At 38.8% G+C, this 18434-nt stretch overlaps 1 protein-coding gene across 8 annotated transcripts in view; it reads right to left on the reverse strand.

The window, feature by feature from the left end:
• The window catches only part of LOC106055368 (neurogenic locus notch homolog protein 1-like), a 61686-nt gene that overhangs the window by 25500 nt on the left and 17752 nt on the right, over positions 1-18434 (reverse strand). For all 8 annotated transcript variants that reach the window (XM_056041451.1, XM_056041453.1, XM_056041452.1 and 5 more), the window contains 10 exons: positions 17467-17565; positions 15836-15937; positions 14457-14555; positions 10818-10916; positions 9454-9555; positions 6852-6953; positions 5804-5905; positions 5294-5395; positions 4017-4142; positions 494-643 (listed from right to left, as the gene is read on the reverse strand). In XM_056041451.1, the coding sequence (XP_055897426.1) occupies positions 494-643; positions 4017-4142; positions 5294-5395; positions 5804-5905; positions 6852-6953; positions 9454-9555; positions 10818-10916; positions 14457-14555; positions 15836-15937; positions 17467-17565 (1083 nt within the window). The remainder of the gene's footprint in view (positions 1-493; positions 644-4016; positions 4143-5293; positions 5396-5803; positions 5906-6851; positions 6954-9453; positions 9556-10817; positions 10917-14456; positions 14556-15835; positions 15938-17466; positions 17566-18434) is intronic.

Here is an 18434-nt window from a genome sequence, read left to right on the forward strand (position 1 = left end):
TGGTAGAACTAGACTCCTTGTACAAGGTAGTGGTAGAACTAGACTCCTTGTACAAGGTAGTGGTAGAACTAGACTCTTTGTACAAGGTAGTGGTAGAACTAGACTCCTTGTACAAGGTAGTGGCAGAACTAGACTCCTTGTACAAGGTAGTGGCAGAACTAGACTCCTTGTTTAAGGTAGTGGTAGAACTAGATTCAGTGTACAATGTACAGGCGGAAGTGAACTCACTACTAACAGTCCCCCGTTTTCTATTGTGATCTTATACCAATTATTCATCTTATAACTAAACATCCGTTATATAACCTTCCTATTTCGTTGAGTTGTTATCCTTCAACCTAGAAAACTATTGGGGAAAAAACCCAACTAAACAAATAAAATTAATAGGTGAAACTAGTCTTTCAGTAGCCACCACCAGCTCTCTACAAAGAAAAACAAAAACATTATAAAACAAAAACAAAAAAAAAAAAAAAAGGATTATGGATGAACCACTGACCTTTCTCATCAAAGATCAGTCTGACCCAGGAGATTGTTTTCCCGGTGGCCCATTTGGCTACCACGTCCTCCCCGTTGGTTGTGTAGCACGTGCTGTCATTGTTGTCCATTAAATTCACGATCGGGATTCGAGACGAGGCGGCCAGATCAACTGTAAATACAACAACAAGACAGTGTTTGGGGGGGGGGGGGAGGAGAGGGGGTGAGAATACAGAACGACCACTGCTCCCAATAGACCTCATTCACCAATCGTAAACACCACATACGTCCCTATATACAATGTACGACCTGACTCGAATCAATGTTTATCACGTGATAGTTGTTGTTTTTTCCCGCTGTTTTATCAATGGTTATCACGTGACCGATCGTTTCGGTGAATGAGGTCCATTCGGCGATGAATGACTTAGCTGGAAGGGGTTAATTTTTTAGGTTGAGGTGTACGTGGGGACAGCAGGAGGGAAATGTTAACTCTTTCTCTCCGTAATTATTTTCCACGTTCCGACGGAATTCCTTTTTTCATTAGTATTTTACCCTGTTATAACATTTTTGAATAACTTTCTCGTTTGTTATCAGAAAGTGTTTTATTCGGTATAGGGTTAAAGGGGAATACATATTCTTTCTATATAACACAGAGTAAAGTTTATAAAATCAAACATTAATATATATTTAATGAGGTCATTACAACGATGGTATCGTCAATTAGGAGAGAAAGAGTTTAAATTATGATCATTATTAAGGGTGTCATATGTCCACGACAACGGCAAATCGACTTGTCACAGAATAATGTTAGTAAAGAATTGACCGCGACTCCAAAGATGAAGGGTGAATGTAGCATGTCTGCTGACTACCGTCAAGGCCGGCCATAACTCACTACAACCTATGCAACCGCAGTGGGTCCGCACTTCCATAGGCCTCGTGTTAGATGTAGGTGTAAATTATGAAATTAAACCATTATAACTTATGACAGGGTTCCGCGGCCTCCTGATTTTCCATGAGGTGCTGGGAATCTCCTGAAATTGCAAAATATGCGAAAAAGTCCTGGAAATCGTTGGAAATTATTAAAATCTTCTAAAAAAAACATCATAAAAATCTGCTGAAAAATAGACAAAATTGTCAATTTGGGGTGTCAATCATTACCGAAAACACCAATCCTACGCACGATTAAAAAAAAAAGACATTGTTCGCTTTCATTTAATAAAAATGTAAAGCAAAGGTAGATTTATTTTCTAATAATTATTCAATTATTATCCTTATCCCTACCCAGACCCGCTCTAGTCGTTTCACATAGAGCCACGCTATTGTTAGGGCCGGCCCTGAATACCGTGACTCCTCAGAGTTGATGTCGTAATATTCTTTGGTGAAGTATAAAACGTGTCTGGAGCGGACGTTTAATTATAATAATAATTATAATAATAATAATCTTTATTGTCCGTATGGAAATTTGTCTTACAATTTGTGCATTACACCAAACACTGTCTTTATTTGCTAACAGCTGTTTTCCGCTGTGCCAGATGAGGCATGCTGATACCAGAGCTGGTCCGTATCGCACATGTGGAAAGCAGCTTACTTTCGCTTTTGGCATGCGGACTTTCCGCCTTTCGGTATAGGTATCCGATCAATGAATCAGTGAATCAATCAGTGACCAAGAAAGCTATGGATAGCGAAAGAACATGGGCCTCAGTCCTGGAAGAAAAACGGACAATGCGAAAAATGGACAGCTCCTCTGACACCCTAGCAAAAGCCACCTTAACCTGCGGTATTTGTGGACGGGAGTGTCTCTCCTAAATAGGGCTCCACAGCCACATGAAGAAGTGTGCGAGATGAACCATAGTCGTTCTTCGACTGAAGGAGGCCAATGGCCGAATCCGATCAAGCACAGCGTTGAACAATAGGTAGTGTCTCAACATTGTCCGTTGGGTTCAGCAGACGAGAGTTATGTCAAGGCCATCTTGTCAACGCAAGCTCGTTATGGAACGCACGCGCTTATATCTATGGTGGACTCGTTCGTGGAGACATGAAAAACTTAAAATAGTTTCTTTATAAAAAAAAAAAAAAAGCCCGTGTTTCTAATGTTTCTTCAGATTAACACATCCTAGCCCAAACCTCTAGCAGGACGGCGCTGGATAAAACAAAGTAAAATAAGGTTATCCTTCCAGACCTTGCGATCTACAGGGGCGATGATGTTAAGGTCAATTGTTTCATTGGCCAATGATTGAAGTGCAGGATGTCATGTGGCCAGCACAACGACAAACAGTCTTAACTTTCATAAACTAAAGTCAGGCACCCATTAGAGTTGGAGGGACTCAAGGAGGCGCCCTAAAAATCCCGAAATTCAAAATACAAGTCTTCACAGAGGTTTGAACCCAGGCCCCAAGGGTTGGAAGCCATGCGCTTAACCACTCAGCCACCGCGACCCTTATGGCGCTGGATGGCGGTAGACAAGTTCGAACTCGGGACCACCATGACCATCGATAAACAGTCCAGACAACAAGGTGGCAGCCATCATTTGGATGGATTGAGACTTCTGCGTTAATGAACTAAGCACTTCTGTTTTCGTCAGTTAGGAGATAGGATGTCTGCCTAGTCGTGCGGTATGCACGCTGGACTGTCATTCGGACTTCTCAGTGGTCCTAGGTTCAAACCCTGCCCGCTGCCTTCCCCCGTTCGTCCTGCGGGAGTTTTAGACTAGGAAGTAAATTATCTTCCATTCTTAAGGAACATACGAAACATATGTTAAACATATTAAAGACATAGTAAACGTTAGTACAAGATATATGTAAGAAAAAGTAAAAATTGGTTTATGTGACAATTTCTTTAAATAAAGCAAGCAATTCATTCGCAATAGATCTAGGATAACAATAATAAATTAAATACGATTGGACATATTTCCACATAGCTTCTATCAACTCCCTCCGTCTGTCTGGTACACATTTTGTACACGTGATTTCTCCCACACCCAATGTCGGATCAAGTTGACATTCTGCACAATTAATAGACAAAGCTGTACAGGTTGTAAAGAAAAAAAGGTTACTTACTGAAGTTACAGCGTTCTCTGAACCAGCCAACAATACACATGTTCCAAAATAGGTTACTTACTGAAGTTACAGCGTTCTCCAAACCAGCCAACGATACGTATGTTCCAAAAAAGGTTACTTACTGAAGTTACAGCGTTCTCCAAACCAGCCAACGATACGTATGTTCCAAAAAAGGTTACTTACTGAAGTTACAGCGTTCTCATAACCAGCCAACGATACACATGTTCCAAAAAAAGGTTACTTACTGAAGTTACAGCGTTCTCCCAACCAGCCAACGATACACATGTTCCAAAAAAGGTCACTTACTGAAGTTACAGCGTTCTCCCAACCAGCCAACGATACACATGTTCCAAAAAAGGTTACATACTGAAGTTACAGCGTTCTCCCAACCAGCCAACGATACACATGTTCCAAAAAAGGTTACATACTGAAGTTACAGCGTTCTCCGAACCATCCAATGATACACATGTTCCAAAAAAGGTTACTTACTGAAGTTACAGCGTTCTCCGAACCATCCAACGATACACATGTTCCAGTCACATACAGGATTGGAACGGTTATACTTCCCGTCATTGCAATGGCATGTCCAGGTACCTCTTGTATCCAATAAACCAGCTGAGGGTGAAAGTGGGGGGGGGGTCAGTCATTTAGAGTGGACATTATTTTGCAGACAATATATAGTGCCAGAGCACTAAGAGATATTAGTACTGCCCGGTTTCTTGACAGAGCACTACGGGGAATTAGTACTGTCCAAATTCTTGACAGAGCACTTTGGGGAACTAGTACTAGGCAGTTTCTTGACAGAGCACTTCGGGGAACTAGTACTGGGCAGTTTCTTGACAGAGCACTTCGGGGAATTAGTACTGGGCAGTTTCTTGACAGAGCACTATGGGGAATTAGTACTTAGCAGTTTCTTGACAGAGCACTATGGAGAATTAGTACTGGGCAGTTTCTTGACAGAGCAATATGGGGAATTAGTAGTGGCCAGTTTCTTTAGAGAGCACTTCGGGGAATTAGTACTGTCCAGTTTCTTGACAGAGCACTATGGGGAATTAGTAGTGGCCAGTTTCTTGACAGAGCACTTCGGGGAATTAGTACTGGGCAGTTTCTTGACAGAGCACTATGGAGAATTAGTACCGCCAGTTTTTTTGACAGAGCACTACGAGGAATTGATAGTGTCCAGTTTCTTGGCAGAGCACTATGTGGAATTAGTACTGTCCAGTTTCTTGACAGAGCACTTCGGGAAATTAGTACTGCCAATTTTTTGACAAAGCACTATGGGGAATTAGTACTGCCCAGTTTCTTGACAGAGCACTATGGGGAATTAGTACTTCCAGTTTTTTGACAAAGCACTACGGGGAATTAGTACTGCCCAGTGTCTTGACAGAGCACTATGGGGAATTAATACTGCCCACTTTCTTGACAGAGCACTATGGGGAATTAGTACTGCCCAGTTTCTTGACAAAGCACTATGGGGAATTAGTACTGTCCAGTTTCTCGACAGAGCATTTCGGGAAATTAGTACTGCCAGTTTTTTTGACAGAGCACGATTGGAAATTAGTACTGTCCAGTTTCTTGGCAGAGCACTATGGGTATTAGTACTGTCCAGTTTCTTGACAGAGCACTTTGGGAAATTAGTACTGCCCAGTTTCTTGACAGAGCACTTTGGGAAATTAGTACTGCCCAGTTTCTTGACAGAGCACCACCGGGTACATACATCGATTGAGAATATCACTTTGTGCCTTTAGTTATATACATCCACTTACTTTTGAAGCAGTTAGGACCAAAGAAGCCTTCCTTACAACCTGCGCGGCAAACGCCAGTAAGAGTGTCACATTGGGTATTATTGAAGCAAAAGGGACTGCATCCTGGAGAGGAATCAAGAGTGGGGTTTTTTTTTGTATCATAACTGATAATTTGCTTTCTTTTTTTTAATATGTTTCGGCTGTTTCTTTAGATTTAAAGATTATTGCATCTTATGCCAAACCTCCCATTTGGCGACATTGTAGAGGGTGCTCAGTTGGAACAGGAGACAACATATAATACACCAGATTGAATTTCACAGGAAGTAGTTGTAATAGATATATTAAGTGTATTAAGGGGTGGTTGTGGGAATGGGAAGGGGTGTCCATGTGTGTACGAATGTGAAGGCTAGAAGAGAAAGTAAATATGAGATTTACAATATTAAGAAAGTAAATAGTTAGTTCTTTTTCTGGTCCAGGAGATTTGCAATATTAAGAAAGTAAGACGTTAGTTCTATTTCTATTCGAGCTCACTTTTAGCGCACGATTGGGTGAAAAAATAAGGCTTGCATCCTTCATCACAATGCCGAGTCAGACTATGACAGGATCCATTACCAGCACAGTTGGGACTACATCCTGTGCAGAGAAAACAAAAAAGCTTTGTTTTGTGGTCTTTTGCGTGGTGATCAATGTGAGTGTATGTGTTTATCTGTATATGATTTAGTAGATATGATTTTTTTTAGTCTCCATGGTTTCGGAAGCCCTAATTGCGTTTCGAAACAGGTACAAGCAATATACATAAAAAAAAAACTAAAAAAAAAACAACAACAAAAGCTTGGATTAAGTGTATCAGTTTAGATCAGTCATGTAATTAAATTTGTAATAGATCTAGACTAACTATAATAAATATGTGTGCTTAGTAATATTCTTTTAACAATTCTTTTGTTTAGCGCAATTTCATGATTTCAACTTTCTTAATAAGCTAGTGCAGGGGTTCTCAACCGCTGAGGTAGTGTGATCCTATTACTTGTCTGGACCAGTAGGAGAGGGATGGGGGGAGAAAGAACGGGGAATATGGGTGATCGCTTTGTAAAAGTATTTAAGAAGAAAAAATAAGGGAACGACCTTAATTCGAACTTAAGAGCTAAAGCCTTCTCAGGCTTCTCAAGTCAACGCGGTAACCACTCTGCTAGCTAAGAGTCTGTGAATATGGAAGATTGTATAGTTATCTATTATCTCTATTTCATGTTAATGTTCCATTAAGCCTCAGATGACTATCTATAAAGGGGACTAATTCAGCTTATACGACCTTTTCAGTCACGTACAAATTGTTTCCCTTGTTTGAGATAGCAAACAAAGTAATTTATTACCTGCAGTCAATTTATTTATTATTTTTTTAATCGATTCTTGTGTTGTCAGGTAAAAGAGATAATTGTACAAAATGTCAGCTTCATCCGAGATTGGGTGTCGGAGAAATAGCGTGTGTAAGCTTATGGTCAGACAGACAGGGTTAGTTGATATAAGCTTTGTAATAATAAGAGTCAACATTCAAAGATTGAATGCAATCGGGATTTACACTCACTCGAGGAACAATTTAATGCGGTAAATCGAGCTTTACATCCTTCTTCACATTCTCCTGTCAGCTTCAAACACGTCCCATTGCCAGCACAGTTTGGACTACATTCTGTGGACGTATTCAAATAAGAGACATTTTGAGAAGTCAATTGTCCTTTCGATCAACTAATAAAAAAAAAATAAACTTAGCTTTGACGTTTAGAAGCTTTGACGTTTAGAAGTTTTGGCTTTTAGAAGCTTTGACGTTTAGAAGTTTAAACTGTATAAGCTTTGACGTTTGGAAGCTTTGGCTTTTAGAAGGTCTGACGTTTAGAAGCTTTGACGTTTAGAAGCTTTGTCGTTTAGAAGTTTTAAGTGTATAAGCTTTGACGTTTGGAAGCTTTGGCTTTTAGAAGGTCTGACGTTTAGAAGCTTTGACGTTTAGAAGCTTTGACGTTTAGAAGTTTTAAGTGTATAAGCTTTGACGTTTGGAAGCTTTGGCTTTTAGAAGGTCTGACGTTTAGAAGCTTTGACGTTTAGAAGCTTTGACGTTTAGAAGTTTTAAGTGTATAAGCTTTGACGTTTGGAAGCTTTGGCTTTTAGAAGGTCTGACGGTTAGAAGCTTTGACTTTTAGAAGGTCTGACGGTTAGAAGCTTTGACGGTTAGAAGCTTTGACATTTAGAAGCTTTGACAGTTAGAAGCTTTAACATTTAGAAGCTTTGACATTTAGAACCTTTGACAGTTAGAAGCTTTGACATTTAGAAGCTTTGACATTTAGAAGCTTTGACATTTAGAAGCTTTGACAGTTAGAAGCTTTAACATTTAGAAGCTTTGACAGTTAGAAGCTTTGACAGTTAGAAGCTTTGACATTTAGAAGCTTTGACATTTAGAAGCTTTGACAGTTAGAAGCTTTGACATTTAGAAGCTTTGACAGTTAGAAGCTTTGACAGTTAGAAGCTTTAACATTTAGAAGCTTTGACAGTTAGAAGCTTTGACATTTAGAAGCTTTGATATTTAGAAGCATTTAAAATTCATGGAAAATGAGCATGGTGGCAGAGTGGTAAAGTGATTGGGTTCCGTACCGATGGGTATGGGGTTTGAATGTCGTTAAAGGCCGTGATTTTAGGACATCATGAATTTTTAGGATTGCCCCCGAGTCGAACGAACTATAATGGGTAGCTGACATTTTAACATGACTTGGGTAAAGCAAAGACAGTTGATCTTTGTACTGGGGACATGACACCCTTGTTAATACTTGGTCAAAACAAGATGATTTTTACATTTACCCAATAGATCACGTGGACAGGAAAGGGCACTTTACTTTTACTGACATCAATATACGAAAAACAAATTTTATACTTCAATGCATACAAATATGAAACTTAATGTTGGCTACAAATCTACCAGAACCTGTTTGATGCAAGAATAGCAAGTAATATTATTCCCTGTGATACACTTTAAAGGGGTGCGGTGGCTGAGCGGTAAAGCGCCTGGCTTCCGAACCGGGGTTTCGGGTTCGAATGCTGGTGAAGGCTGGGATTTTAAATTTCGTGATCTTTGGGCGCCTTTGAGCCAACCTAGCTCCAATTGGTACCTGACATTAGTTGGGGAAAGTAAAGGCGGTTGGTCCTTATGCTGGCCACATGACACCCTCGTTAACCGTTGGCCATAGAAACAGAGACCTTTACATCAACTGCCATTTCGATAGCTAGCTGAAAGGGAAACTTTAATTCTTTTGCATATTAACTGAAAACTAATCTTCAAGAGAACTTAAGACAAACACTGATTGGTAACAGGACATAAAGGCTTATGCCTACTGTAGTGCCCTGGCGAGAAATTCTGCTAATCGGCGTAGTGCCTCGGTAGCTCCCATAAAGGTCGAGTCACAGTGCAGATACGTTACCCCGCAGCTCTCGGAGCAGCAGCGTTCTTGCAAGATTGTTTCCTAAGACTCACCAAAGTGTCAGCACCGTACCTCAAAGTCCGGGCCAAGTAGGAACCGATAAATGTGTACCGTGTTTTTGCGCATGCCTATACCCCGCACACGCCTATAACCCCCCACGCGCCTATACCCCGCATGCGTCTATATTAGATTTAGGTAAAATAAATATTAGTAAAGCTTAGATACTCTTTCAATAAAATCGAAGCAATTTTTTATTTACCCTGCTATCGTATAATTTCGGTACACTAATCAAATCATTAAATAGGAACAATCTGATATAAACTTTGTCACATGTAAATTATGAGTGCGTCTGGTGTGAATGTACACTTTGGTTTCTTATAGTTATAACGTTTTTTGTTTGGTGTAATGCACAAATTGTAAGACAAATTTCCATACGGACAATAAATATGATTATTATTATTATTACTGTCACTAAGGCTAACTACGTCATGTATTTTTTTTTAAAGTTTTCAAGCCAACTTTTCCCATGTGTGGCCAACGAGCTAGTAATTCTTTTCTTATCGATATACTTCAACTGTTAAATGTATAGGAAAATCGTTAGAGCCGTTTTTGAGATCAGCTGTCCAGGTTCCTGCTGGATCCAGGTTCCTGGATGCAGGTTTAATGATGGACTGACTTAAATAGAGGTATTCTAAAAAGTTAGGTCTATATTGAAATTAAACTTACTCTGTTCACAATGGATACCGAAAAACCCATTTGGGCAATAATCCAAGCATTCACCTGATGATCTGTTGCAGATTTCATATTCACTGCAGTTTCCAAGACAGGCTGGTAACATATTGAAATAGGCTTGCTGATTGATTCTGACAGATGTTAGCTAAACAATTCGTAAAGCATCCCAAATAATGGTAATACTGGGTGCTTAGAAATAGTTAATGTTTTAAAGCATTTAAAGACAAAAAATCGGCTTAAACTTGAATATTACACTCCCTAGCAGAAAATTTGAGTAAAACAAAAATACTTTTAAAAGCTTTTAAAGTAATTTTTGTTTTCAATTAATAATAAGTAAGCTATCCAATAATACGTTATCTATAATTAGTTCTGCTCTAATTTAGTGGCTTGCAGTAAGTTAGCTGTCCCTCAGTAAGTTAGCTGTCCTTCAGTAAGTGAACTGTCTGGTAGTAAGTAAGCTGCCTGACAGTAAGTTAGCTGTCCTTCAGTAAGTTACCTGTCCTTCAGTAAGTAACCTGTCCTTCAGTAAGTTACCTGTCCTTCAGTAAGTTACCTGTCCTTTAGAAAGTTACCTGTCCTTCAATATGTAAGCTGTCCTGCAGTAAGTTACCTGTCCTTCAGTAAGTTACCTGTCCTTCAGTAAGTTACCTGTCCTTCAGTAAGTTACCTGTCCTTTAGAAAGTTACCTGTCCTTCAATACGTAAGCTGTCCTGCAGTAAGTTACCTGTCCTTCAGTAAGTTACCTGTCCTTCAGTAAGTTACCTGTCCTTTAGAAAGTTACCTGTCCTTTAGTAAGTTACCTGTCCTTCAGTAAGTTACCTGTCCTTTAGAAAGTTACCTGTCCTTCAATACGTAAGCTGTCCTGCAGTAAGTTAGCTGTCTGGCACAAAGTTAGCTGTCCTTCAGTACGTTAGCTGTCATGCAGCTAGTTAGCTGTCCTATAGTAAATTCGATGTCCTGAAGTAGGCTAGCTGTCCTCCAATAGTATGCTGTCTTGCAGTAGGTTAGGTGTCTGACAGTAACTTAGCTGTCCTGTCGTAAGTTAGATGCCATGCAGTAAGTTAGCTGTCCTGCAGTAGGTTGGCTGTTTGGCAGTAAGTTAGCTGTCCTGCAGTAGTTTGGCTGTTTGGCAGTAAGCTAGATATCATGCAGTAAGTTAGCTGTCTTGCAGTAAGTTAACTGTCTGGCAATACGTTAGTAACTTAGAATTCATGCGTCTATCAATTGATTTAGATCAGCGGTTCTCAACTCGGCAAATCGTCAATCGACAACCAAGGGGGTCGCGACCCACAGGTTGAGAACCCCTGATTTAGATGTTTTATATATGACAGTCTATGACCATGGAAACTGAAACTCACGTTGATCACAGTGTAAGCCATAGTGTCCAGGGAGACAACCGTAAGTGCATTCCCCATAGTATATATTGCATGTCCTGTCTTCACATGTTGGACTGCATTCTAGTTCAATCAGAATAAATAAACTAGCTTGAAAAAGAACTACAAAGCTTATATAAGCAGCAGAACTGTACATACACACGTATGTGAGCATACTGAGTAAAATGTACCCGGGCAAAATAACTTAATTGGCGTCCCCGCTCCTCCCCCCTCCCCCATTTTGCATTCACATCGCGTAGAAATATAGGCTTATTAATAAAAAATATTTAACAATGATATAATACAAATAACTCAGAATAGATTACCTTATTAGAATATCTACATAATTTTATTTTATTTTTTTTTGGCGCCTCTTTGCGCATGGAGCCCCCCCCTGAGGGTGGCGCCTCTTTGCCTTGTGCCCCCTCTTTCCCCCCCCTCCCCCACACCACGCCTCTGCATACACATCAGTGGCGTCACTAGGATGGTGCGGGGGTGCGGTCCGCACTGGGTGACACCCGATTGGGAGGTGACACCCAAGTTTTTAAAAAATGCACTTTGGGATACTTTTTTGAAAAAGCGACATCCCAACAGAAATACCCTGACTGAGAAGAGATCTAAAGGCACCAACATTTATTTTTGAAGAAAATGAAAAAATGAACAGTGCCTGATTCCTATGCCGCTAAGACCTTTCTTTCCATCTACTTGAATATAAATTTAAAAACTAAGAACTTTTTGAGACCAAGGCTCACACGACACTTTCACAAAGAGGAATTTGATTAAAAAATGAGATCGTTACAGACATTCACTTCAAATTAATGATGGGTTTTCAAGTTTGAAATCCAGACAAAAAAAAAAGGTGTAATTTACTTTAAAGATGCATTGTTGCCAAAATTGAACCATAGATTTAGGATCAAGTTTCACATGACTACGTAAACCCAGTGAGTTGTAAATAAATTGTAATTAACAAACCAAATTGTAAAATTTAATAGACACTCATTGAATAGTTTTATGTTGAACAATCAAATAACGTAGGTAATTGCAAACTAAATGTATTACAGCGCGATAAACCAACGAAAAAAAAAGTTGTTTTTTTTAAATGTGTGTGTGGGGGGGGGGGGGCGGGGGGGTGACACCCTGAGCTGACCGCACCGCGTGACACTCACCCCAGTGACGCCACTGATACACATACAAATATACTTCATTCACACACTATATATATATATATATATATGTGTGTGTGTGTGCGCGTGTGTGTGTATCAATATTGTAACATTTATTTCATTATTACTCTATCAAACACAGTTAATTAAATAACAACTAATTAATGAATAATTTGGTGTTGTTTTTTTAATAATGTATAATTATTAGTGCGCTTGAACTTGGCTTGTTTTGACTAACTACAAGGGGGCTCAAGGCTCGACACCCGACTAGGGCAGAGTTGTGTTTACTGAGCGCCTAAACGCAGCACGGAAAACCAACTCTTAGATACCCCCTCCCCCCCCCCACTGGTCCACAAATGAGATTGGACTAAAGCGCTCTGAGCATGCTATAAGCATGAAAGAAGTGCTATATAAAAGCTATAATAATAATAATTGTCCAAAGTTGTGACTTGATTCGAGAATAGGAAGTAGGAGAAATAACGTGTACAAAATGTGTGTCAGACAGACAGACAGACAGACGCAATGAGTTGCTATATGCTTTGTAAAGAAACATATTAAGTATATTTTGCAAGTAATGTAAGAAAAAATAGTATGAAATGTAGCAAAACTCTTGAAAGTACACGTCATTGATAATTTCTGACACTGTGTACCATTATTTCAAATGATTTGCTATTTATAAGGAATTAAATCATTCTAGCTAATACGATCGTCCTCTTGTCTCTACAAAACAGCGCTTTTTGATGGCCCCCGAAAGAGGAATAACCGCTATTAGTTTAGTGCGGTCTGTCCGTCCGTCCGTTCCTTTTAGATCTCGTAAACTAGAAAATTCGACATCATGGTATTTTAGACCTTTCAAAGTTCTGATGCAACAGCAAATTTATTTTTCTTAAAGCGAAAAAATGAATTTTTAAAATGCAACTATGCAAGCAGTTTTTTTTTCTTTAAAATACACCATTTTTACAACTATTCACTATTAACTCTTTCTCTCCGTAATTATTTACCACATTCTGGTGGAATCAACGTTGGTATCGTCAGTTCGGAGAGAAAGAGTTAATAGTAAAAAAAAAAACAAGAAATGAAGGGTACCTTTTTTTTTGTCAAGAAAAAAAATTAGATAATTTCTGTCATATTTACTACCTACATTTACAATAAACATAGTTAACTTTGTTTTTAAAAGAGAAACAAAAATATCTTGGTATGCATATCAGTGGATTTAGTGGAATATAATTTAAAACAACAATTAAGTAGTGTTCAGGGGCGGTCCGGGTTTCAAACGAAGCAGAGGATAACAACACACTCGGCCCGTTATTCAAATTGGATGATGGACATCCAATTCTAGGTCTACCTGTCCTCAAAGTCATTCCGATAAGTTTGATATAGTATCGATAACTGTACACATGCATACAGTGAAGTCTATAAAATCTTTATAAGAAATAGTACAAAGTTACCGAGCCTCGCTTGGTTAAATAATTTCCTAAGGATGGATATATACCCGAAGTCATTTTGGAAATATTTTTGTAATTACGAAAATGAACGATCGGGTAAAGGCTATTAATCTGAAGAGTTGCGTTTGTCTTCTGTTAGTTCTACATGTAATTGTAGAGGGTGATTAGAATTAGAAAGTCCCCTAACAGTGTAGAAAAACCACAGCTCAAGTCATGTTATACATCATTTGTGTAAAACTATTGGACTATTATTGGCTTGGAAGAAAGTCTTTGCAGTGCAACTTCTCAAATGGTTACGTTCAGACATTTAATATTGCAATTAGTATATTCATTAAGGCTTTAGTTTGAAACATCAGGTGGTACAAAATCTCAACGTTGTAGGGTTTATATATATATATATATATATATATATATATATATATATATATTGTTATGACTTTTCCATGCGCACCACCATCCAGGCTAGCGCACTTCTAGTAACCAAACTAGAACAGGATGTTGACATGAGGAGACACACGATTTCCACCCAAGTAGAGAGCCACTATGGAGAGACTGTGCCTAAGATAGATGTTGTTAATGTACCTGTGATGTCTTGTCAATAAATATCGATGTAACTCGTTGAGTTGCCTCACTTAAATTATTACAATATATATATATATCATTTGCGTAGCCACGGGGGGGGGGGGGGAGAGAGAGAAATGATATATATATATATAATTATGGAGAAAAAAACTCCTGGCTACGCCCATGGTCCATCGTACACATTTTAGATGACTGAGCCAAACTAATTGATACAATTACATCTAATATACGCTTTGTTTTCTTCTCTCTTTTTTTTTTTTAAAGTATTTTTTTTTTAGGTTTTTCTTGTTTTTCTCTGTGTTGACGCCAGAAGCCTTCCCATGTTTGGGTATAACTTCCGGATGTTTGGCATAACAGATTTGACTGTCTGCTAAGTTCTTTTTTCTTGTTATACCCGATTTGCAATTAAGTTGTGCTTAACCAGGCCAGCTTACCTTCTGAACAGTCATACATGAAACGGCCTTGAACACAAGAATTGCATTCGCCTGTTTCCTGTTGACAGCTATGGTTTCCACCGCATAGCTCGGGACACTCTAGACAAATACTAAAGGCGTAAGTAATTACGTATACATTTTATAATAATTCTAATCTGTCCATAAACAAAGTTAGCTTTCCTTAATTATCAACAGACAAAAGAGGGAGGCGAGATTTTTCGTTTGTTAAAATTTTCTTCTTCTTTTTTTTTTTTTTTTTTGTCAATTTATGTATATTATTATGACACGGTTTGGAATAGGCGCGAAAAGTTATGGATTTCTTCAAAAGGGAAAAGTGTTTGACTTAGCAACAGTGACCCGACTATTAAAAACTAGACTAGGATTTAAGAAGTAATGAAAGTAAACACAGAATACTCTAGGCATCTTTAGAGAGAGGCCGGCTGTAGTTTCTGGAGTAGAGATCTAACTTAACGACATTCGACGTTGCCATTCATTACGTATTAACCTTATCAGTGTCTTTGCTGCAGAAAGAGTTTAAGAAGATAAATTTAGAACTAAGGGAGCTAATGCTTAAAAAAAAAAAAAAAAAAACAACATAAAAATATCTTAAAAACATAAAAATACTTTGTGAAATTTCTAATGAAGGCCAGGAATTGGACTGGTTGTCAGAGGCTATCTGAGACGCGTTCCATTAAAAGCATTTTATAGGTAATGATGGGCTTAAAACCATTACCACTTCCGGCGTAAACAACCTTGCGGAACAGTGTCGTATGCGCCTAAACAAGTAAGCTTCAGACAGGAGGAGCTTTTAGCCTTGGTTGACTACCCATCTAGGAGAAGGAAAACTCTAGATCCAAACCTCCGCTGCCTTGCGGCTATACCCAAACACAGGAAATTCTTCAGGAGACAACCCTGAGGAAAAAAATCAGGAGCTGGTGACCCTAAGCACACTGTGCTACAGCCTGGCAGAGCCTGCGGCGCTACTGACTATATCGGATATTCCGTTCCTTTGGTCACATCGCAAGGAGAAGGGGGAACTGCTATTAGGGCGACATAGTTCCGACCATAAACAATGCCCAGGCTTTCATCTCGCTTGTTAGAGATGAACCATAGTCGCTCTACGACTGACGGAGGCCTGATTTTTATTACGCCTATCTTCTATTTATAGTAACGTCTAAGAATAGATCATAATTGGCATGTAAGCCTATTAGAAATATAAAACTAAAAATGCAACGAATTCTGAGAGTAAATATGAGGCATGTTTAATCTAGATCTAGGCTTTGATTATACTTGCGTGTCTTGACTGTCTTCAATTGGCAGTAAAGTTTTTTTTTGGTTTAGATGTTATGTATTTTGTTTATGTTTAACATTGGTCTTACCTAGCGAGCAATTAGGGCCGTACATTCCATCAACACAAGAGTTACACTCGCAGTCGGCGTCATCTTTCAAGCAAATTGGGCTACAATATCGTAATTTTTTGTCTAAGAGGGAAAAAAATGTTTATTTAATTCAATGTATTAGTCGTAACAAGTTTTGAAATCAATTGAAGTATTCTTTAAGATGGAGGTGGCTGAGCCGTAAAGCGCTTGGCTACTGAGCTGGAGGTCCTGGGTTCAAATCCTGGTTAAGACTGGGAGTTTTAATTTCGGGATCTTTGGGTGCCTCCAAATCCACCCAGCTCTGACATTAGTTGGGGAAAAGTAAAGGAGGTTGGTCATTATGATGGCCACATGACACCCTCGTTTACCGTAAGCCACAGAAGCAGATGATTTTTATATCATTTGCCTATAGATTAAAAGGTCTGAAAGGGGAACTTTACTACTCTTTAAGATAATCTAAATAATCTATTATATATTTACAATGGCCCTGATTAATTGATTATTCACTAATTCCCCCACTTGCCGTGGAAGAAAACAAACCAGATATTATTCTTCGTATACTTGGAACAATAGCTCGGTCCCCGGTGTGCTCGGCCTTCTACCTCGCCTCTAGCTTTTGAAATATGGACCAGCGGAAATAAGGATGTAACAAAGTTACATCTGCTTGCAGGGCCGGACTGAGATCATTGGAGGCCCTAAGCGAAATGAATTTGGTGGCTCCAAACGAAATACAAACATAAAAAAATAACAGCGAAAAAAAACACACTAAAATAACGAAATTTATTAAAAACCTAATGTACTCCAGCAATAAAATTAAGGACAAGTTTTGCTATTTCTTCTCTAAAAAAAATTGTCTAAATTTATGCGAAGACCCCTCTAATCGGAGGCCCTAGGCGGCTGCCTAGTTGGCTGTTAAGCTGGCTCTGCTACTTGATCATTCCAGGACAAAACATATGCTAAGACAGGCCTCCCTGGCCTAGATTTTCAAGAGTCTTTGACACATCACGACAATTACAAAGCAGAAGACAAGAGCGTATTGTTTTCAAGAGTCTTTGACACATCACGACAATTACAAAGCAGAAGACAAGAGCGTATTGTTTTCAAGAGTCTTTGACACATTACGACAATTACAAAGCAGAAGACAAGAGCGTATTGATTCAAGAGTCTTTGACACATCACGACAATTACAAAGCAGAAGACAAGAGCGTATTGATTCAAGAGTCTTTGACACATCACGACAATTACAAAGCAGAAGACAAGAGCGTATTGTTTTCAAGAGTCATTGACACATCTGGACAATAACAAAGCAGAAGACAAGAGCGTATTGTTTTCAAGAGTCATTGACACATCTGGACAATAACAAAGCAGAAGACAAGAGCGTATTGTTTTCAAGAGTCATTGACACATCTGGACAATAACAAAGCAGAAGACAAGAGCGTATTGTTTTCAAGAGTCTTTGACACATCACGACAATTACAAAGCAGACGAGAAGAGCGTATTGTTTTCAAGAGTCTTTGACACATCACGACAATTACAAAGCTGAGACAAGAGCGTATTGTTTTCAAGAGTCTTTGACACATCTGGACAATAACAAAGCAGAAGACAAGAGCGTATTGTTTCAAAGAGTGTACTTAGTGTGCATCGTCTGCCAGAGTAATCAGTCGTTGTACATCCGATGATACACGTTCCATTAGAGTCACAGAAGTCGTTAGTGCAGTGCCCTGGACACTCTGTTGATATAAAATAACAGATATAGTGATGTTAAGTTACGCTTAGTGCAGTGTGAACTGCGAGTTGACATTGTTTTTTATTCTCTTGATATTGGTTTTCCCCGACAAAAAAGCGCAGATAAAATAGCGCCGACAAAAATAACGCGGACAAAATAGCGCCGACAAAATAGCGCCAACAAAATATTTTTTTTATTCATTTGCGAAAACCTCTTTAGATATCGCAAAATGTTAATCATTAATAAAGACAATATTATTTTAAATTTTAATGTCATCAATACTTAGTCTAGAAATCTAGTTCTAGTCTAGATTTCAATTTTAGATCTAGTCTAGATTCTAGCTCTAGATTCAGGTTCTAGATTCTAGTTCTAGAATCTAGCTCTAGATTCAGGTTCTAGATTCTAGTTCTAGATCTATTCTAGATCTAGAGGAAGAATATATTTGTAGATCTAAATCTAGACTATATCTAGAACTAGTCTAGAAATCTAGATCTAGTCTAGATCTAGAATCTAGATATAGGTTATTCTATATTCTGTATCTAGTCTAGACCTATAAAGTAAATAGGGCGATTATGATCAGGATTAGTAAGCCTACTAGTGGTTTATAATAGTGTGTTAGGCCTCTGCTGTTCGCATGGGAAACCTGTTCAGTTGTCCGGGCTCATCTTTTTTTAATTTCCTAGTCCATTTACTCAAGTATATTAATCGAAATTGTTGGGAAGAATAAGGTATCCTGGAGAAATGGCGTCACTGGGTAGGGGGCGAGGGTGCGTTCCGCACCAGTCGACACCATTTTGGCGGTGGCAACCAAGTTGGAAAAGTTATGTCTTGGTAAAAGCAGACACATCGGAAAAGATAATAAAATCTCGAGAT

The sequence above is a fragment of the Biomphalaria glabrata genome, chromosome 9 (genome assembly GCF_947242115.1).
Source record: "Biomphalaria glabrata chromosome 9, xgBioGlab47.1, whole genome shotgun sequence".
Taxonomy (NCBI): Eukaryota; Metazoa; Mollusca; class Gastropoda; family Planorbidae; genus Biomphalaria; species Biomphalaria glabrata.